Source organism: Telmatherina bonti (assembly GCF_933228915.1).
Source record: "Telmatherina bonti genome assembly, chromosome: 19".
In the NCBI taxonomy this organism is placed as follows: domain Eukaryota; kingdom Metazoa; phylum Chordata; class Actinopteri; order Atheriniformes; family Telmatherinidae; genus Telmatherina; species Telmatherina bonti.
The window spans coordinates 16088756-16111491 of record NC_136617.1 but is presented as its reverse complement, the minus strand read 5'-3'; the positions used below and the strand labels follow the sequence as shown (position 1 = coordinate 16111491).

General features: G+C 41.6%; 1 protein-coding gene across 1 annotated transcript; it reads right to left on the bottom strand.

Moving 5' to 3' along the window:
- Positions 1–6033: 6033 nt before the first annotated feature.
- Positions 6034–22151, bottom strand: LOC306770320 (adhesion G protein-coupled receptor B1-like; the record flags this gene model as incomplete). Its single annotated transcript, XM_079259178.1, has 31 exons — positions 6034–6231; positions 6474–6524; positions 6752–6856; positions 6965–7000; positions 7098–7714; positions 7880–7919; positions 8033–8128; positions 8268–8439; positions 8595–8680; positions 8787–8853; positions 8964–9033; positions 9143–9293; positions 9422–9524; positions 9649–9752; positions 12781–12907; positions 14229–14272; positions 14688–14790; positions 14953–15022; positions 15184–15327; positions 15800–15908; positions 16951–17019; positions 17171–17365; positions 17466–17572; positions 17680–17781; positions 17879–18043; positions 18158–18322; positions 19435–19599; positions 19938–20099; positions 20214–20312; positions 20405–20554; positions 21449–22151. 31 exons carry the CDS (start codon positions 22149–22151, stop codon positions 6034–6036), a joined length of 4575 nt encoding a protein of 1524 aa, XP_079115304.1.
- Positions 22152–22736: the final 585 nt, after the last annotated feature.

Here is a 22736-nt window from a genome sequence, read left to right as displayed (position 1 = left end):
ATGTCTTTATGTAGATTCTTATTTTAGGTCAGTAAGAAACCATTTGCCATTTGCTGCATTCCCTTTTGTATTTCATGCCCCCTGCTCCGATTATCTGATTAAAATGTTATAGCTTGAAATATGAAAACAAGTTGTTAAGAGTTTCTAGCATCAGAAATGGACGAAGTGTTCTGAACATTTCTTGCTTTTAGGATCTGTTACATTCTACAAGACAGAGCTGAAGGACAGGCTGTGCTACAGCAGGAAACAATGGATGTAGCTGATCTCCAGTGCCGAACATTTGTTCTGCATTGACGACCTGAAATCAGCACAGTATTGTGAAAACAGCATGACGCAGAATCCTCAAATAAGCTTAAATTCAGTTTATATTAAAACTGTTGGAAAAGGGCTGAAATCTGTTTTTTTTTCCCCAATGCTTCTTTTGAATTTTTTGAGAAACAATATTGTAAACATGAAACTACAAATATAATATAGTGTGAATGTACAACATACAGAGTAATCTTACTGTATAAATTCCATTTTTTGAGCACGGTAACCTTATTATAGACTAATTAGATTCATGTTGAGGAGCTCCAGATGTTCCAACACACTGAAGTGCCACATCTGCATATATATGACATGGTATTACATTACAGTATACTGATATGAAATGAACAAGCTGGTGGTACTTGTTCCTTGCTCCACAATGTGTTGAAAGGCTGAAGGGATACTAATGGATCGATTAATCCATGCCCTAACTGTGTAATTGTGAAACAGTTTCTGTAATTAGGCTGTCTCCAGAGTTCCTCAGATAAAACTTCTCAGTGTTGAACAAATGAAAGCACGGCACTGCTGGTGTCATTTATGGGTTCACTTTTTAAATTCTTTTTGTTAATTGGTACAACAGTGTATGCTCTGCAGAGAGCTATTTGTCAGGGATGAGATACAATGTTTTGCTTATTCATTGTTATTGAAGTTATCCTAGGTAAGATAAGAAATGTTATTCAAACACTCCACTGTGAACAGAGAGTGCACTTAAATGACAGACCTCTAAAACATGTCTTCTTATATCTAATTTTCACAAGCATAATAGAAGCATTAACAGAAAGAGATTAAGACAACTCCTTTAGGGTCCTGCTTGGTCATTTTAATGTAATGCTGGAAAACATTAGAACATCACTTTTAAGGAATAGGTTCTCTTTCACTTCTCCTTCAGACTTTAAAGAGCTTCTCCTCTTTTCCATTTTGAACAGGAAATTCTCCTGTTTCTATAGCAACAGTCCTCAATTAAGGGATAGGCTCAATTTTGCTGTTCAACAACTTGGTGCTAATTGATACTAGATGTCCTGTCAGGTGGAGGATGAGATGAGATTCAGGGGTTTTGTGTGTGTTTTGTTTGTGCTTGAGGATAGAGAATCAGCAGTCTTTGAGAGCTCGAGAGAGTAAATCAGCTTTAGTAATTTCTCTTTGACATATGTACAAACAGATAGATATGTACATCTAAATACTGTGGTAGCTGGCTTTTTAGCTAAGAGAACAGTAGCATTCAGATATCAGTAAATGAGCAGTTTTCTCTGAGTATTGTGGATCATTTTAAATAAAAACTGACAGGATATTATGTGGCTATTTAGTATGTATGTAACTTTCAAGTCTATTTGTTAATTTATCAATTAGAAATTGAACATATATAAAGTGGACAGAAATGTTACCGCTATTCACCATACCAAATTACAGCTACAAGCTCATTCGCATCTGCAGTCTGTGTTTAAAAATGGTTTGATTGAAATTCGGCTGCACAAATAAAGCAGAACTGAAATGAAGCAAATCTTGGTCAGGTCAAAAGAAACCTCAGTTACACAAAATTATGAAAACAGAACTTTTAAACACTCACACAAAAACTAGAAAATGCAGAGCACATGTAAAAAAAACGACATGAATACACCTAATTAACTACATCTTCTTGAAGCATGAGCATTAAGCAAAATGTAAACTACGAGGTCAGTGGGTGCAGAGCTGAATGACTTTATGCTGAATTTTTAACTTAGTTTTGAAAATGTTTGGAAAACTAGAACCCATGACACCAACAGGGTGCAACACCAGTATTGATTATTGGAATATTCAGATTTTCCAAACATAATAGAATAAGTGTCAATCATGTAGGGGACAACCTAAAAAAAAAAAAAAAAAAAAAAAAAAAAAAAAAATAGCCAAACATGATTAGTTTTCCAGGAGTTTCAAAATAGTCCAAAAAATTTAAAGCATAAGTAATTGTCTTCAAATGCCTTGCAATGTTGCATTGATTAATGTATAGAATTTTAAAACGTATCCAATAGAGTTCTAATAGTCTGGCCCCTGCATAGCAAAACGTGATGTCTTGGAAAGACATGTTTTGGATAGTGCATGAAGCTCTTGACTGCCTCAACAGTGTCTAATAATTAAAGATTGCCAAGCGATGTTTCAAACATTTTAACACTGTGGCCTCACAGCAAGGTCACTGGTTTGAACCTCAACTCGGGGGAGGTTTGAACAGTGGTCTTTCTGTGTGGGGTTTGCATGTTTTCCTCGTGAATGCGTGGGTTTTCTTCAGGTACTCTGGCTTCCTCCCACCATCCAGAAACATACATGTTAGGTTGATTGGCTGCTCTAAATTGGAGTGAATGTGTGCATGAGTGGTTGTTTGTCTCTCTGATACATTGGCCAACTGCCTCTTGCTCACAGATTCCTGGGATGGGCTCCAGCTTCCCTACGACCCTTAATTCGACTAAGCGGTTAAGAAAACATTGCGCATCAGATTAAAATTCTAAAAAAGTCACAACATCAGTGCTTTCTCCTTCTAAAAGAATATTTGCATCAACAGGTTGTACCATTGATTTTGTAAGACATAGTTTTCAGAAATAATAATCATAATAATAACTTGGACTATAGGCTAAGTTAATGCTGTATGTAATTCTTTTATGATGGTGATTGAGGGGATCAAGACAAATCAGAGGCAGCAATATGAGTCCTCTGCTAGGTGTGATCAAAGACTTTCCCTATTTTGAATTTGTTTTTTTGCACCTTCATGCTAATTTTCTAACAGTCTGTCCTCCTGCTTGCTGATTACGACAATCATAAGTTCATCACACGAAAGAAATAGAAACAGGGAGCCACACTGCACAGAAGCTGCAGCACTGTCTCCATTATTAGTCTGCTGAATCATCACCCTTAGCAGACTGCACAGATATTCACACTGATGACTTGTAGTGAGAAAATAAATTAGCACCAAATGTTCCACAAAGCCAAAAATGATTAAGAAACCACAAGAAACTTATACGTATCACAGAACATAAAAATGCGGTGACAATGACACCTATGGTAAAGCACCATTTGCTCAGAGGCTGCTCTGCTCTACATGTGACCTCGAAAAATGAGCAGTGCTATACAATTGCATGATGTAAATCTACATTTGCTCATTCCCTGAAGCAAAATTATGGTGCAATGGTTTAATTAAAACAAAAAATAAGAGCTGAGCATGGAGAAAATACTGAAGACAAAATACACAGAACCTAATTTGAGCTTGTAACCATGCTCTATATTTAAATACGATCCTGGCCACTGTCAGATTTGTTTTCTGATTAATCTTCACAAATAATCTATTTTTTTTGTGATGATTTGCCTCTTTGAGAAGCATGGAAATAGAACAGAGAAGAATTGCCCCTTTTCATCTTGAAAGACTGGCATTTTATGTACCTGCTAATCATGTCTATATTTAGAGGGAAAGGTTTGCCAGAGGCTTAAATATGGCAGGAGTTTGAAATCTTCCTCGTTTGTACCTACTATAGCTTCTCTTAGATATTTGACTTGTGAACATTTATTTTTAGGTGGAAATTATTTATATTTTTGCTGTCGAAATGTTGAAGGAGAGGTTGTTTGTTTAGCTGCTTTGAACCACATTAAAAGACAGAGCAATCAGCTAATAATAAAATATCACATGCTTTCATATTATGGTAAGATAGCTGGTTCAATCCCAACAAAATATCCCTGGACAACATAGCAAACCCCAATTTCCCCAGCACTTTGTGTGTATCTTTGGATTAATACGTCTACTAAATTAATAGACTCTGGACAGTGGATTTTGTAATATAGATATTTCTTTTTTTATTAGAAATAAGTCACATTCATTTTGTGCTGTGAAAACTGTACATTTACAGGAGGTAAACATAAGAAACAACATTGTGACAAGAAAATACAAATGGGTATTCAATACAATTAACTCAAGTTATGATTCGGGCTGTGAACAGGACAGGCGAATCTGAAGGGACAGGGGAACTGGCTGGTTGTAGATCCTGTTAAGTTACAGTAACACATTGTTACAGAAGACATGAGGTTCTATTACCCATCGCTACAGAGCTGAGAGTAATAACAAATATCCTGAAGTACAGTTAATCATAGGCTATCATTCATTCTATATAATGTTTGCTTTATAGAAGTACAATTATCTACCTGTCACAGGGAGCTCCAAATATGGAGTCTTCTGCTAACAAATCTCTAATGAATAAATTCCTTGAATTACTAATACAGATTTGTTATACAATATTCTCATAAAGCATCTATGTGCTCTGTAAATATGAGGAAGATGGTACAAAAGTTTTGAAATATCAGTAAGAAAAATCTCTGCCTAAATCATAATATCAGTCTTGCTTGAGCATCAAGCGCCCATCATATTGCACTATTTCACACTGATGGCTGAAAACACAAATGTGTTGAAGTCTTGAGGACCTAGCACTGAAAAATGGAAGTCAAATCAGCGCCAGGAGCCTCTGCTTAGTCCAAGAGTCCTGCAAGGCTGAGAAACAAAATGGCGATGATGAAAGGCTGCACCGACCCCCTAGAATCCCCGTGTGGCATGGAAGAGCCTGCATCTTGTGCCAGGTGAAAGAAGATAGCGAAAAACCGTCTCCTCACATTTCCATCAAGCGTTTTCCAGATTGCACTGCTCTTCCTTTATGAGAGTCTGTGTTCATTCTGGTGCTGGCCATTGGAATTAATACTTGAAAAACCAGAGAAGGTTGATTAAAAACCATAACCTCCATCACCACTCAGCATGTTTGTCCCAATGCAGTTCATAATGGGCTCACAACACATTCTGGATGCATTGAATCCTTTTGTTGTGGAGCATAATGTTGCAGGTCACAGTAAAAAAATAAAAACATCTTAAGCTTGACAATCATGAGGGGAAATAAAAATATAGTCTTTGCAATTAAAGATGACAAGAACAATGCTGATCATAACACTGGCAATAATCACTGAATTAATCATAACACCATGGTCATAAGAACAGTGAAAAACACTTTTGGGATGATTAAGCTCCAGTATGAGAGCAGAATTTCATTTTTTTTAAGCTCTGGAGTGGCGGTTCCAGGTGTAAAGCAGAAATAACACAAACTGTTTAAATAAAATAAAAGCTCACTGCACAAAACCAAAATGTGTGTGCCCATCTACCAAAGTGCACAGTATTGGAGCATGAAACTGGTCCCTTATGCTCTCTTGCCTTGTCTTGTTGGAAGGTAACTTGGCTGCAAGCTCTGCCAAGATTTCTGGCTGTACCCCCCTCAGAGAAGCAGGGAGGGCACGCCATTTCAATGTTAGTAAATTTTTCTCCAAAGTTGAGTTGAAGGAAAAAAGAAGCACAGACATGTCGACCACATCTTCTGAAACCCAGGCTGCAGGGTTCAGGAAACTCCCAGTGAGGCGTTAATGGAGCCACAGACAGTCCTGGTCCATGGACTCCACTGATTGCTCCACTAACCCTTCTGATCTTTAGAGCACTCTGATAAGAGTCCACACAGAGAAGCTACATTAAACATCTCATCACTATAACCTCCACTCCATCACTCCGTCTCCCCTCTTCCTCTCTGCTCTGGATGAGGGTTTGAAGACATTGATTCTGGGACCTACGTTCTCACTTTTTCCCTTTTTTGGCTTCCTCTACTCTATCCATAAAGGATTGCTTTCCCAAACCAAAAAGGTGATTGAGGTGAAATCAGGTGGCTTCGCTTGCCCCCATCCTCCCCCTCAGACCTCTGTTTGCAGGTCGATAATGTCCTGTCCCACCAGAGGGATGGTGGTGCTTGTCTTCTCCCACTCCACAGAGTGCAACTCCAGAGGTGAGGCAGCTAGGGGCTCCAGGTCTTTACGCACCCATGCAGGGGGTGACTGTGGTATTCCCCGGACTCCCTCCCACGGCCTCTCCATAGGAGCCTGCTGTTTGTCCTGTTGAACAACAAAGAGAAGAGAGTTTAGTATTGAGTCACTCAGCAGCCCTGAGCAATTCCTGATTTAATCAGAATGAAATGAGCTTCATCAAAGGTGGGTTCTGAATAATGAGAATTTTTCTGCCATTTTTGGGAAAATTACTCCTCCTTGAGGCATGCATAATGGTAATCTAATTTAAAGGTGTGTCTTGGCTATGGGCTATAACTTTTGAGATTGTGAGGTTGTATATAAACACTCACGCTGTGGTTCGTTTTGTCACTTCCTCCTGATGACACACTCCATCTCACAGACTGTAAGAAGGAAGGAAGAAAATACATCCTTATTCAAATGACCTCAAGGTGCTGACAAACATAGTTCACTACACTATGTTGTACATTTCACATCAGAGAAGCTTTTTTTTAACTATCATTCTCTCTGATATTCTTTTTTTCTTTCTTTTGTTTTAAACTTTGTTCTGTATCTCAGTCAATGAATTTCAATGGACATGGATGATGAGCATAATGTTACAATGATTTACCTTGCTGTCAGAAGCAGGAGACTCTCTGTCCTTCTCAGCATGATGTAACTTCCTGTTCAGGTCCTGAAACATGTTCTGGTGGCGCTTCTTGGTGTGCATTATTTTCTGGAAAAGACAGAAAATAATTCTCCAAATTAGTGCTTGCTGAGACACATGTTGTAAACATCAAAGTGTGGTTTATCATTTCAGAGATGGGAAGTGAACAATATTCACCTCAAAGTCCAACTCTGCATAACGGGACTTCTGTCGCTGCACAGAAAAGAAGAGACAAAAACGGTTTAGTTTTCGATGCACGTGAATAACATTGTAAACGAATGCATTGAAAAATCATTTCATGTCTTCTTACCTCCAAGGAGCTCATGGAGAGGGTAGAGATGGTCTCACTCTTGGACATCATGGAGTTCATAGACTCAAAGGTGTTCTCCAAGCTGCTATGGGTGATGTGAGACTCACTGGACATGTTGTGGATATTCTGGATGGGTGAATCTCTCTCTGAATATGACATGCTGACTTGATCGGGAGGGATGGACTTCATTCCAAATGCTGCCTGGGGTTCAGCGAAGGGCCCGCCAAGATGCATGAGTCTGGCCTGTGGCAGCTGGTCCAAAGCAATGTTGTACTTTGTCGGGTCATCTTTAGGCTTTGACCTCAGGGTGGAGGTAGTATTGGGCATGAGAACATAGCCGCTGCCGTCAGAAACGCTGCCCTCAGCTTGAACCTGAGCAAGGTCAGCATCCAGCTGCTTGAAAAGCTCCCCTTCACAGACGTACACAGGTTTCCCGCATGATGGATCGACTCCTCCTGCCAGCCGGCTTTTCTCTCTCTTCAGCGTTAGGGTGTGGCTGGAGTACTCGGGAACTGCCTGCATGTGACTGCCCTTCGATGGGAGAGTGTGGAAGTTGGAGCCCATGGGAAGAGGCAGCTGAGGAGGAGGCATCTTCTCTTCAGAGGAGCTCTTCATTCCTTTGAAGGAAAATCATAGGAGACGGTTAAAAAGGTTGAAAGATTCGCCTCAATAAATACATCTACTTTTCATGCAAGAACAGATGTTTAAAATGCGAAATTTGAAATGCAAATGATAAAAATGGTTGAGGGCAAGAGGGAGAAGTTCCTGTAAAAGCAATTTACCTTGTCTGCTTGAATCTCCATCCTTTTCATTATCAGACTGCTGATAAAAGAACAAAAACATTCTATCAGTGCTTAATGCATGCATATATTCATTTAGGGATAAATGTAAGAAGCACTCAAGACATTAAAAAGGCAATAAGCCAAGAATTGTACCATAAGCTGAGGGTGGCCGTTGTGAAGGGAACTGCCAGAGTCTCCATTTCCATCGTCCTTGCGGTCAACTACTCTACACTTTACAGCTTCTTGAACCTAATGGATGAACAGAGTATTCAAAACACTGTCAGCTATGCTATTTTCCAAGTAACCTCCAAGAAAACAACCAAATCAGCATTGTATTTTTTTTTCTCCTAATTCCTTTCATTTCATATTTTCTAAGTGGCTTTCTCACCTCTCTGCGCAGGATGCAGTGCACCATGACGATGATGAAACCTTCCAGAGAATCGAAAACAGCAAACAGGATCTGGAAGAGGGCTGAGCGGCGGTCTGTGATGGCCAGGACTGCGGACATCCAGGTGAGGGCCAAGAGAGGCAGAACCACACAGGAGCTCCACAGAGATGCCCTGTAGGGTGAAAAAAACCAGTAGATTAGTCTCAACTCCTTCTCTTTTGGTTGTGAGGCTCGATATCAAAGGGCAATATCAATAATCCTGTAATGACACTGATGAGGGTGATAAGCACCCTACCCTAGTGTACGGTGAAGATCAATAAGACCTACCCAGCTCTCTCCTTCAGTTTCACATCAGTAATGCCGTCCTTGGATACAAGCTTGTTGAATACCAGAATACCAATGACCATATTCACCTGTTTGAAAAAGAAAACATTGGATGAGAGAATGTAAAGATGCGGGACGCATTTAAAAAGAGACTGTCTACCCTGATGGGCTGAACATCAAAGTAAGAATACGAACCAAGACAACAGCTGCAGCTGGGCCAACAAAGGAGTAAAGGAGTCCGCCCTCAAGAGAAAGCCAGCAGCTAGGAGAGAGAGGGGAGAAAGGGTCATATTAATCCTAAAGCCAATGGATTTTTAAAGTCAATGCAGAGAAAAAGAAAATGCAAAAACGGAGAACTGAAACAGGACTTACTAGTTGACAGTGCCGTATCCCTTAGCTTTTGTGAAACCAACAGAGACAGCAACAACCAGAGCAGGAAGGCCTGCAAGACAACATATGTGCATTGAAATTATACCCTACAGGAGATGGAAGATGCAAAGAAAACTTATGCAGCAAAACTGAAAAAGGCACATTTCTACACGTTCTCTTACCCCAGCCTAAGCACAAGAAGCGCTTGCGGATGATGCGGTTACGCAGACGACCAGTGACAGCCATGTAGGACTGCCAAGCTTCTGTCAGCACCCAGCAGAAAGAAGAGAGGAAAAAGAAGTGGAGGAAGGCAGCCACAAGAGTGCACACCACCTGCAGGATCAAAGATGGAGGAGACAGAGTGCTCAGATGAGAAGTCCCTGTAAGCAGCACTACGAAGTATCCAAGAGTCAGAGGGAAATTTTAAAAAGAGCTTTAGGTTGAATAGAAAAGTGGTTTACCTTGTTGCGAGCCTGAGTTTGTCCGACAAGAATGAGGGCATTGGAGCAAATAATGGAGAGGCAGAAGTTGATGAGGATTACAGAGCGCTCTGAGCGAATGTACCTGAAGATTTGAAAAGAGAGAGGACATTAGGGGTTAGCAAGGACAGTAACGTTTGGAGACCAAAGACAAAATCAAATGTTACTATAGGCTGACGTAGCAGAACTTTGCTCATAGGGTTACTTACTTCCACACGGAGACATAGATGATAATGAGGAGCAGCAGGGTGAGAGAAGAGACCCCACAGCCTACGATGAGAGTCACGGATGGGAGCAGTGCCTTGTCCATGATCTGCAGAGGAAAGACAAGACCAAACATGCCTTTTAGAGATGATTACAAACACATAAAGACAGTCATGCAGAGGGCAAACCAGAAATACACACACACACGCACACACAACAAAGGATAGGCCGCTGGGTGCGCTCTATCTGGAAGAGCAGACGGCTCCCTGTAGGCAAACAGCTGAATGGCACAATCAGGGCACGGCTGAGGCAAGGTGATCCCAAGGTGAACATGTCAAAAAGATGGAACGGCCACCTAACAAACGGTCGCTGCATTTCTCCATTGAGCTTTTGAGTCAGCAAATGAGGTGAGAAGGATACGCTGCTGTATTCAGCCATTTGTTTTAGCCGCCTGCTACGGTGAGCTCCTAATCACAGTCAGCCATGTTCCGCTCCTCGTTTTATTTTCTCCCCCTTTGATATTTTCTCAATATTGTGGTGCATTTTTGCCAACCAAAAGCTCCTTGGAGATCCCTGGAGGGGAGAAACAGGTGGACCATTATCACCTGTGCATTAATCTGCTGCCACCTGCCCTTCTGATCTTTGACAGCAGCTTAGCGCCCGCTGCTGCCAGCGGCGGTGACCGTCCCATGTTTCAAACAGCCCTGGCACCAGACTTCTGGTGGATTAAACAGAGGAGGGGTTGTTTTATTGCCTGTCTTCCTTGCTGCTCATTCACCCAGAGGGCTAGTAGGTCAACGCCGCACACACAAATCTCAGCTCATTGAGAGTTCACAAAAGCTTTGCTGCTTGGCTAACACACCGACAGATAACGGCTGGTTTTCACTGCTTCTATGATCCTTGTCTGTTTCACACCTCCTCTCGCAGCTTTAATGAGGCTGCAAGTTAATTTAACACCCATGATCAAGTTGTCACTGCCACTGCCCCTGATTGAAAGGTGCTATGATTATAATAGTAACAATAATATCTTTTGGGAGGGGTAGGCAAAGAAAACCCTCTTGATATAATAAATCTGTAGCTAACAAATTAGCATTGGTAGAGGAAAAGGAAGTAGATGTTTCTTTGGCCCTCTGTTAATTAATGACAATACGATTTTGTATGGTGGGAGTATGAAGACGTCACCAAATTTAAACCACGCAGTACTTATCCTTAAGTATGCTTCCTCTCCATCATAATATGTGCTCTATATATGCTTTTCTGATCAAAGCCAAGATGACTACATCATGGCAGGCGGTAAAAGGATTTAGTGTGGCAAATTTGTTTCAAAATCAACATCAGAAGTGTCCTCAAACAGATGGCAGATAGTGGTAAGTTGTCCTGTTGCCTTGGCTTTTACTGTATCTGGGGTATAACACAGTTGATACAGTATGTCCTGTTCCCTCTCCTCTCAGTCTTTGTAACTGGGTCGAACCTTGTTGCGTCGACCAGTAGGCAAGAATCAGACAGCCAGTTTGACCTAAATATGTCTTCAATGTCTTCTGCCTGTCCTTGAAAGAATAACGTCTATGAATTTTAAACAAATCTATTGTGAGTAAAAGAATTTAAAAAAAAAAAACTGTCTGGAGAAATTCTTATTTTCACCTGTAGTCAAGGGCATCTGTTGTTATCAGCGTGTGGACCGTTATGCTTCACATCAAATCAGAGCTGACACACTGCAGCATGTAGATATTCCCCCCCCCCCCCCCCCCTCTATTTCTACCTCTTCATTCTCACTGGCATTCCTTCTGCCGTTCCCTGGAAGACATTACTGAAAATGTTCACAGCTCACATCAAAGGATGGATGTAGAGGCAGGAAGGAGGGAGGGGAGGGGGGGGGGGGGGGGGGGGCGGCATCAACCATCAGTGCATGACCAGACGTCTGTCTCTCATTGGTCTACCTCTCTGACATTTTGAGTGTTGCTGCTGTGGCTGAAGGGGAAGGATAAGAAGGAGGAGGAGCACGGGTGCATGTGATCGAGAATTCAGAAATATTGGCAGCCTGTATGATTGACTCCGCTGCCTTTTCACTGTTGCAGGCGGAGAGGGGACAGATCTGGGCACTGGCAAAAGCAAGACAAATCAACTGTGATATGTAAACAACAGGTTTGAGGGGAAAGTGAAAAGTCTGATTGAGTTTAACAGCAGAAAAAAATGCACTTTTAATTAATTTTTTTCTTATTTCTGTTTGTTTTGCTCCTGCCACCACAATGAATAGAGATGGACAAAAGGTAGCCCATCATGTAAGCAAATCACTTCCTCAGACTATTAGCCATCTGTTGATCACATTTAATCTGTGATCAACAGATCATTTCCTCTTTCCCCCCCTGTCCTGTGGGGAATTGTTGAGAGGGGAGGGGGGCGATTTGTGTTTTTTTCCCTTTAGGGTCTCAGTTTTCAAAAATTACACAGGCCGAGTTTGCGCTGCAGAAGCCGTTACCAAGGCAACAGGACGAGCAGCAGCTGCGGAGACTGCACAGTCTATAGGGGTAAATTACACATTGTTTTTGCGCATAAAATGGAGTGATGCCTAATGGCAGATTCAGGTAATCAATACACGAGACATGCAAGGTCCTTTTCACTAACTCTGCATTTAAAAAGATGCATTATTAGGAATAAAAAATTGGAACAAAAACTCATCTTTGTGAAATCGAATTAACAATCTGGTGTTCACGGGCTTTATTTATTTATTTTTATTTTGTTGTTGTTTTGCTTTTTTGCAAATTGCAAAAAATTCATATGATTTTTTCAGTGTCGCAACAATCATACAATTAGAGAAGTATGATGCGGGGAAAAAAATAAAGCCTCATCAGATTGTTTAGCGATCGTAAAAATCGAAATGGCTATTTAAAATCAGCAAGACTTTAATTTGAGAATCTAAATGAAAAGAATCAACATGTTGGATAAGAATACATGCAAGCTACGATTCTCCGATCGGCGACACCTGCACGGAGACAAAGAAGCGCTACAGCAAACCGCACGAAAAACAAGTCCATTTCGTTCACACTGTACCGCATTCACACGCACATTGCAGAAAACATTTGACATGCATAACTGGGGGTGAAAAACAAGGGTATTCTGTGAATACACAGATGACTTACCGAGTCGAAGTTGATGCGCGCTAAAATGGCGAAGGTGGAGAGGCTGTCACACACGCATTTGGTTCTGTGTGAATGAACGGGCACAGCTCTGCAGCTCCGAGCAGACCAAGATCCAAGCAGAGAGGAGCTGCACAAGGGAAGTGAGGGAAAGGCAGCTTTGGGTTAGAAGAGGAGAGATCTGACAAGTCTCTCATTTGAGTCTGTCTTTAGGGATTTCTTTTTAGTGAATATGAAATGAAAATGATCAAAAAGAAATGTATGAAAGAAAAAAAAATACTTATAGACTATAAGGTGTTGGCTTTACTTTGAGTACTAAAATGATCCTGATAAGCTTACATTTATCCAAACTGCAAAAGAATAAACGCCCTTTTCACTGTAAATAGTGATTTGTATTTCATTATTTGAAGTTTGGATATATTTTTGTGCCATTTATAACAAAGTCATACACACAATCTACTTCTGGTACATTTTTGTTTTCTCAAACGATATGAGAGTATTATAAGACCTGTCCTGCTCAGAGGCATTGCATGCCCCTCACACAGGGTTAAGAACATGCATGCAGTGTAAATTATGATTATTTCATCCTTTTGAGAAACTTACTAAAACTGCATTTATGTATTGAAGCAGCAGATGCTTCAAGCAGAACCCCCTCAGGCTCTGACTGACTTGTGAATACAGGGAAGTGCATCATTGCTAGCAGGTCCACCCTGGTTCAGGGTGTGATAGCAGGGCATAATGCCGTAGGGCACAATCATCATGACAGTTATTGGAATGACTTGAACTTATCTGCTCACTGTAACATGTGCAGTGGTGTATACAGCATCAGTGGCTGTGTTACTGTGATAAAAGCTCTATAATGGACTGCTTCCTGTGATTTGAGTGGTCTTAAACATATGCAGCCTTGCAAGTAAATACTGACAAAAACCTCTGGCTGTCTGTGAGACCTTGTGCCATTTCTGCTATCCCTATCCTTCCATTAATCACATCCGCCATCTAAAAATGAATCTAATTTAAGTAAAGGCACACCTTCCTCCCTTGGAAAGCACATGAGTAATTACATTTTCTCTCAACTCAGTTGTGGTTTTGCTTCTTATGTGGTAAGATGTGGAAATTGTGTTCTGTTTCCTTTATTGGGGAGGAAGGGTAGTAAATATGGGGCTAATTGACCTGGACTAAGTCAAACTGACTGCATCTTTTTAAAACCTTATTTTCTATTTGAAAATGTTAATTGCCATGATCACAAATGAAATGTAAGGGAGCACTCTTGCACTTTTTGGACTGTCACTATGCTAGTGTTCTTAATGAGGTTGTTGATGCTGCCTGTGTGTTACTTAAACTACACGTCGCGCTAGACATGACCATTAAAAATATTTAGTAAGAAATGAAAAGGATGTGAACGATAATTAAGTGCAAATTTAAAAAGATAAACAACAACATTCAGCACTTACGATTCGCTCTCGTCCCATGACAGGCATGTTTCATTCACAGTGCCCTGCAAAGAAGAGGCAGATGGAGAAGGGAGTGTGAGGAATCTCTGCAGAAAAGGGAAATGTGTAGGCTGGGACACCTTACTATAAATGTGTGAGATGCAACAGCTTGCTGGCAGCCATCTGCCCACATTTCTCACCACCCTTTCTTGTAATGCATGCATGAAACTAAAAACAGCTTCTTATCAGCTGCAGAGACTAATTATTGCTCATGATGGTGTCATCATCTCCATCAAGTGACCAGTTGGCTGTGCTGTGATCTTTGCCGAGTTTCAGTTGCCGCAAGTAGACGTAAAACTTAGTGTCACAGCAAATGTCAGCCAAATGCCAGGCTCTGTGCACTGTGGTGCACAAACACCCAGAGGGGGGCTGATATTTTTCATAGGGCTTCATTAAATTGCTTAATCATTAGGGACTCACATTGTGCAGGTGGGGGAACTCAATCTCAACGGGGGATGACAGAAGATTCGGGGTGGGTTTGACGATTACGGTCACCACCTTGGAGTTGAGCAGTGTAGTGTTGCTGCAGAGAAAGAAAATGTTGCAAACATGGAAGGAAAATTAGACCATGAATGTGAAAAAACGAGGTAATGCATCTCAGGAGAAAGGGCGCCATCTTGTGGCTAAATGATATATTTTATGGAAGGTCAGTTTAATAAATATAAAAGCAGAGAAATTGTATTACCTCTGGAAGGACATAATAGAAGCAAGGTTTCTATAGAGGACAATGCCCGTCACAAAAGCATCGTTGCCATCTGAAAAACAGGGAACTTGCTTAGATTTAAATTCACAAGACTGTATTTAGATGAGATATATATATATATATATATATATATATATATATATATATATATATATATATATATATATATATATATATATATATATATATATATATATATTTGATTGATCTTACCAGATTGCTTGATAGACAGAGCATCACGGGAAACAGAGATCTTCTCCTCAGAGGTTCTGACCCAGTCCAGCATGCCTCTCCAGCCCTTCACAGGGAAGGTGAAGTTGGAGCTTGTAGTTGTGGGGCGCTTGTGTATGCTCAGAACTAACAGACACAAAAGTTGGGAGAGGGGCGTTTATGTTAGTAAAAATCATTCAGCTGTCATTTGAAACAATTTGTCTGAATGACCAGATGAAAACAAAGACATTCTGCTTTCATGCATTGTGTTTCTGAATCCTACTAGAATTTTGCCTTCACTGAGCCAGAACAGTTACACAAGTCATCAGTTATTCAGTGGATGGTGTTTACATTTCACACTCCATTATTCTTAAAGTATCTGATAGATTGATAAGTTTGTGTCAAGGCGATTAACCATATCTGTTATGCAAAATATATTGCACAACATCTTAGAGATAGTACAGCTGATGGACTTGACAGCCTGTCAGGATGATAACTGATTCATTTAGCCGCTGCTTATGCTCAGATTAAGATTGATGGACTCTCTAGCCAGAGAAAGGACAAATCATTTTGACTTGACATGAACAGAGAGGGGCTGGCAGAGGAAATTAGGACTCACCTAAATTCTCTGTGACTTCATAAATGTCCTGAAAGCCGCTCATTTGCATACCGATCATGTTCACAAAGTCCTCAACTATGCGGAGGAACTCCCTGATGCTGGCACCCATCTGGAAATGAAATAAAGAAGCATAGAGGCAAAAGAGTCAGATATATGAACAGGGATATCTGTTTGCACAACATGTAATTAACACAACTGGTTTAATGGTGCAAAAAAGCCATCTAATTTATTCATTGCATGGCTCAAGTCTAGATAATCTATTCCTGCACCATTTCAGCCAGTATTTATTCATACATAGCGCTCAGCAGTGGACTGAAAAAAAAAAGAAAAAGAGAAAAAGCACATTTCTTGCTGCTATGCAACCTCAGAACTTCCTTATGGCCATAAATGGGCAGGCTGTTGATTCATACAAGGTTTTTTTGTCCTCACTCTTCTTCAGTGAAAGGGAGGGCTGCCTGACTTGCGTGTCTCTGACGCAGGACTGCAGCGATGTGGGCGCAAGGTGTGCGCTTGCATGCAATGTGCCGTGTCTCCTTGCAACAAGCATCAGTATGTAGGATGGCATGGAGACACAGATTGCAGAGTGGGAGTAGTGATTTTCCCTGATCCAGTGATGCAGTGGCCTTGGTAGCTCAGCCTTCTGTTTTCATTCTGTGCACAAATAAGTGAATGCTCTGTACTGTGGGATGTTGTTTTTCTAACTTTTCTGAGTCTTAACTTCGGGAAACTTGACGAGTTAGCAGGAACATTGACAAAGAGTCATGAGTGTTGGAAAATATGCCAACAGGTGGTCAAGAAGTAAAGGTTTTGATCCAGCTGCTGCAAGGATAATGGGTTTCCTCAAATTAGTTAGGGATATATAAGAGGCTAAATTCTACACATCCAATTTCATGTGTTTGTCTTTGAGTCATCCAATTTGATTCCTTTCCATTTCAACATTTGGGTGAGAAATAAAGCCTGTTTTTGAGTGTTAATTGGCACCAGTGCAACACCCAAACCATTTTAAAACTTGTCACATACTTCCTGAAAATTCTCATTCTGTATTTTTCTTTTACACACTCATCCCATATAAAGAATCCTAACATAACAGACTTATTTTCTTCCCCTTGCTCATTTGTAATCTTGCTCGCATACACCCTCTTATCACGTACCCTCTGTGCCTCCTCCCATTTGTCACGATGTTCCTCCTTCAGTAAGTTGCTGATGGCCTGGACGTAATTCTGCAGAATGTCAGATGGAAGCAGAGGTGTAAGAAGATGGTATTTTGGGCAGAGAGGATGAACAAAAGAGTGTGGTGTGTGATATTGTCTCTAAATATATGCATACTTATTGCCATGTATTTACCATCTTATTTTCCAGATTCACGCTTACCTCCACATCAGCACTGCTCAGCCTCAGCCTGGTTCCCTTGTATAGTTCAGTAGTGTTCCTCAGGATCTCCATGACAGCCAAGAGGTCGCCACTGTATTTGGCCCCTTCATCAGAAGAGAATCTCAGGCGTGAAATCACCTCAGCAACGCGATCTACACTTTGCCCCATCTGCGCTTTGGAGATGTAGTCCCTTGACTGCAGACAGAGAATCAGAGGTTAATATGAAATTTGGACTGTATGTGAGAGCAGAACAGATGAGAAATTTAACATTTTAATGGTACTTTCAGGGGCTTACCAGCATTTGAATGTTCTCATAGTTTTTAGAGACACACTGGATGTGAGTTGGGTTCTCCCAGGAAGCGAGCCCTACAGCGTCAAGGGTGCAGCGACGAAGAATAAGACCTGTTAATTAAAAAAAGCAGACACTTGTTTTTGCCACTGTTCGGATTTTTTTTTAGTGGTTTGGTGTTTGTTTAAGTGTATCCAACATCACTGGATTATCACTGTACCTGAGGCATCGGCAGGGCAGGCAATGGCAGCCATGTCCCCAGCAGGAGTTTTCTTCCACACAGCATCTCCAGTGATCTCTTCAGGGCAGATCTCATGGGGCTCTAAAGGGTGAAGAATCATGTTGGATGAGTAATTTGTTGGCTTTTGTACTGGGCTTGTGTTGTAATTAGACTAGTTTATTGTGTGGGAGACACTAACCAGGGCATCGCTTCTCATTGCAGCGCTTCTGTTCTCCAGTTTCCCCAGGGCAAGGTTGTCCTCCAAAGAAAGGCCCTTCACAGACTCTCTGTCTCTGCTGGATACCTCCACCACAAGTCTTGCTGCAGCTGCCCCAAGAGCTCCATGCATGCCAGCGGCCATCAACTACAGAGAATATTGTTCACCATGAATGCTGCACTGTGGTTTACTGAAATAATTTATATTTTGTCTGTATATTTAATTGTGAATCTTAAATTGAACTTTTTTCTTCATTTTTACCTGGACACTCCTTCAGAAAGCAGTTAGCTGACTCTTTCCAGCTTCCATGGCACTCTGAGCCGCCATAAGATGGACCGTTGCACTCCCTTATTCTCTGCATGGTGCCGTTGGAGCAAGTGGCGGAGCATGGGCTCCAGGCAGACCACTCATTCCAAGATCCATCCACTAGAGGGAAGCAGATGAACAAGAAAATTATAGTCAGTGCCAGCACAGAACAGACCCGTGAGCCACAGATATGGCAAACACAACGTTTTACATGGTCCATTTAAACAGAGTTTTAGTTAAACAGAAAAATTGCAGCTCTGAGATGAGCTCTTCAACAGGAATATGTGCACATTTCAACCGATAAGATCCACTGTCATTAAAATGAATCACATTGAAGCCCTTATGGGTATTTTGAGAAGGGAGATCTATTGATTTTAATGTGGGAATACAATGGGCTGGAGTTATGAAAACACTTGGAAACAGAAAAACAAATTAATCTTATAAAAGATTAGGTTCATATTCTTAAAAAAAATAAGACTGGTCAAATTAAAAAAAAAAAATCTATTATGCCAAATGAGCGGCTGAAGATGATTTAATTTTCTATGCCTTTTCATTTCAAATGAAATACATAATCACATCTCACTAATGGATTCGCTCAAATTGGTTGCACACTAAAAGTTGCCTGTTGTGCACTGAGACACCTGCTGGTAGAAAAATTTAATTGCAACAAAATATTACTTTAAACCAAAGCATATGCGTGTTTTTGACGGCCACTGAACTAGGTAAGGATGAAGTGGAATTAAAGAACAAAGTGTAGGTTCAACTTCATATTCAATCTTGTCACCACATAAGTAGGTGGCAGAATAAGAGAAAAGTAATGTTCTAATGGACCGAGTGACCGTGAACATAGCATGAGTCACCAGCAGCTGTTATAAAGCCACTGACTAATACCTTCAGAGGGTTTTGTTCTGATGAGTCAGATGTAATATCAACCTGCCACTGCAGTTGCTGTTTGCGATGATGGTGATGCCATGAAATGTTCCAATTATCTCTTGAATGTGAGTCAGTTAGATGAAGGGTCAAGTATCATAGACTGAGTCAGTTTTCCTAGATTTTTAGGTATAGTTATAAAAGAATAAACTAGCCTACAGAAACATAGTTTGGATTCTGAAGTAATGAGATCTTTATGATGCAACTCTTTATTCCTGAAACTAAATTAGGAATAATGATAATGCTAATGATGATAATAATTTAAAAAAAAAGCCATCAAACTTTTAGAGTTCCTCACTCACCTGGGCAAACAGCAATGTTGCAGAACTTGGTTTGTTTTGAGGGGCCACTGCAAGGCTCTCCTCCGTTCTGGGGCTGCTTGCATACGCGACTGCGTGCGCGGAAACCCCGGCCACATGTGGATGAGCACAAGCTCCAGGGGGTCCACTCGTCCCAAGCACCGTCCACTACACAGGTAACACAAAAAGGTTTTGAGATGAAGGACATTGTGGTTTAATTAAACAATGTGAGGTTAATGCTTTGAACTAACTGAAGCTTCATGTCTATGAGGAGCATTTGCAAACTCTCCACAAGATGGGGTTCAACTATCAACTTCAAAGGACTTTTATTCTGATAAATACACAATAGCAGCCTTTTCCCTCCATACTTCCCCAACTCTGCTACTACTTTTCCTTTCTGACTAGTGCTGCACGAAGGAAAAATCATGTATAATGGCTTTGCCTCTATTGTGTACTTCAAAAGGCAAAGTTTCACTCACAGTGGAGAGGAAGAACCAGACACTCACCAGGGCAGACGACTGTGTTATTGCATGGCCTGTTCTCACGCAGGGATCCGGTGCACTGGCTGGTGAAGGAGGAGGTGACACAAAGACGAGTGCGGCTCTGCCAGCCCTCCCCACAGGTAACTGAACATGCACTCCAGTTGGACCACTCATCTGTTTTAGCATCTGTTATAAACAATATGAATTGGAGGGTCATGACAACAGGCCTCCAACACTCTGTTGCTTGGTGGTCCTGTACTTTACAAACTTTGCATGTAAAACTTGATCTTGTTTTCTCACCTGTTTGGGTTGCAACAACTCCTGTGTTGGTGTCAGCAGGATTGTCTCTCTTCAGACCAACAATGGCCCTCAGACCCTGGCTCCTGTTGCGTTCCTTGCCTGAGAGGATTTGAAAATGGCAGACATTATTACCCTGAACCACCTGCAGCAGTGCTCTTAATTTAACTGCTATAAATGACAGATAATCTTACCAATGCAGGGCTGAGGGTTGCAAGCACGTCCTTCCTCAACTGTTCCTTCACACACAAGATCATCAGGCTGGCAGGTTCGGCTGCGCACCTGGACTCCGCCACCACATTCCTGGCTGCATACCGACCAGCGGCCCCAACCAGCCCAGCCCTCTGCAGCAACGGAAGAAAAGAAGAGAGATATTGAGCTCGGTTGAAAGGGGACAATGCTGCTCAAAAATTACAGCAATTTACAGCAAAATTACTGTCTTTGTGCAAAAGTGTTCATAAAAGTGTGATTACACAAACATTTTTTAACTTCATGTTCAAGAGCAGGAAGTGTGTAATACTGTCTTTATGTGCAGAGAATGAGCAAGGACGTTGCTTTGTGAAGAGAACTGAGCACTCGAACAGAAAGACGTTACATGCGAAATTGTGATCATTTGCTCTTAACCGCTTAGGTGCGAGCTGTGTTAGAGCGGCATGTGAGGCCGATTGGCAGGTTGCTATGGTGACCACAAGTGGTGCGCTTCGATTTCTGCAGCCAACTGAGTGTGAGGTCTTTGTGTTCTGTTCTCCTGCCTCCCCAGTCTAAAACACAAACACACTCTCTATCCCCTCGCTAAAACCCTTAACTCCTTGCCAAGCATCAAACCCAAAAAGCCTTCCTCAGACAAAATGAAGAGTTAAGCAATGTGTGAGGTTCAGGGGGTAATGCCACTTAGGCTTTAAGATGCACTGCCAAATAACTCTAACAACTTCAATTTACTTCTCATTACTTTGTGGTAGCATAGTACACACCCTATCTCTGTGCTCCTTGCTCTGTAGACACGGATCATTAGTCTTAACAGGTCATAAGACACACTCCTTAAACAATTAGCATTAGGAGGTGTGGAGAAGGAGCTGTGGGGTTTAGTTACAAAAGACCTCACAGCCAATGAGCTCAACTAGTAGGCAAGTAACAGCAGAAAAAAGTTTTGTTTGGCTACTTTTACTCTTTGCTGTTCTTTAAGTTACAATGTTTTAAAACTTTCCTTTGGTTGTGAATAACTGACTTTCTGAACTTACTGATGATTTCAGCATCACGTCCGTTGTCTTTGGGAACAGAAAGGCAATTCTCAACGTAGACGCCACCCTTGTAGCAGCTTCCTGGCTTCCTCTTTGGGACCTCCCAGCACTGGCAAGGGGTGTTCATGATGCCACAGGGATAATCATGGGTGCTGGTTGACAGGCACTTCTCCAGCCACTGGCACAGCATCTGGCAGGCAGGCATGCTTGGATTCCTCTTCCCCACAACCAGAAACTCAGCCTTAAACTCGCTAACATCATTCTCTCCTCCCACGATCGCCAGACCATTTCTTGGGGCCACCTTGCGCATCTGCAGGAACTGCTTGCTAGACTCTAAGTAGGTGACGGTGGTTGAAGCATCGCACAGCCTGACGACCTCATCAAAGCTCTCCATGCCCAGGTAGGTGCGAGAGGTCTCGATGAAGGAGTCGAACTGGAAGGTTCTAATCTGGCGGGGAGCGCAGGAGTCAGTAGGCTTGGTGATTTTCATGTAGACAGTGTAGCGACGAGGATCGGGATTCTGGAGGGTCCAGGAACACGGCGTGGAGGGCAGAGTGGTCGTCGAAGAGAACACACCAAAGAAACGGCTCTGTTCCAGGGTGGCGCAGGTGGCAGAGGCAGGGCCAGAGGGAGTGCAGGAGGTCAAACCGAAGAAGAGCAGGACAAGGGCCACACAAGGGCCAGTAAGAGCTGACCGTGCCATTGGGTCGGCCTAGATAGAGGATGTTGTTGATGCTGAATTGCTTGACTAAGTTGTTTCTTTGACTTCTTTGTTGCAAGTTACTGCACTTGTTTCAGATCTCTTGCTTATCTTCGAAACCCCTCTGAAGAAGTTTTAGTACATCAGACAGTCTGTCATGTTTGTATAAAAGAGGGATCTGCAGAAAGACATTGAAAAAGTTTGTTAGCATGCCTCAACATATAAGGGAATGGAACACAATATTAGTATGCAGTGTAGGAGTTTTCTTCAAACAATACTTTTTCCCTCTGCACAGTATTAATAAGATGCATATTTATTAGACCTATTGTTAAACTAATATTTATGCAAAAGGATTTGCCTCTGATTTATATCACAGTGTTTCAGGGTATGTTCACGGATCTAAAGCACTGTTCTCTGGGACATAATTGCCACAGCAGTGCAATTACGGTCCTTCACAGCAAGCTGGTATCTCCAAGCTTTTGCTTTTTCCTCCCACACACTGAACTGTGTGCGTCAGTCTGACGTCCATAGAAGCTTCGCCACTGGCAACAACAGATGCTTAGTAGTTTCATTATTTGTGTAATGCAG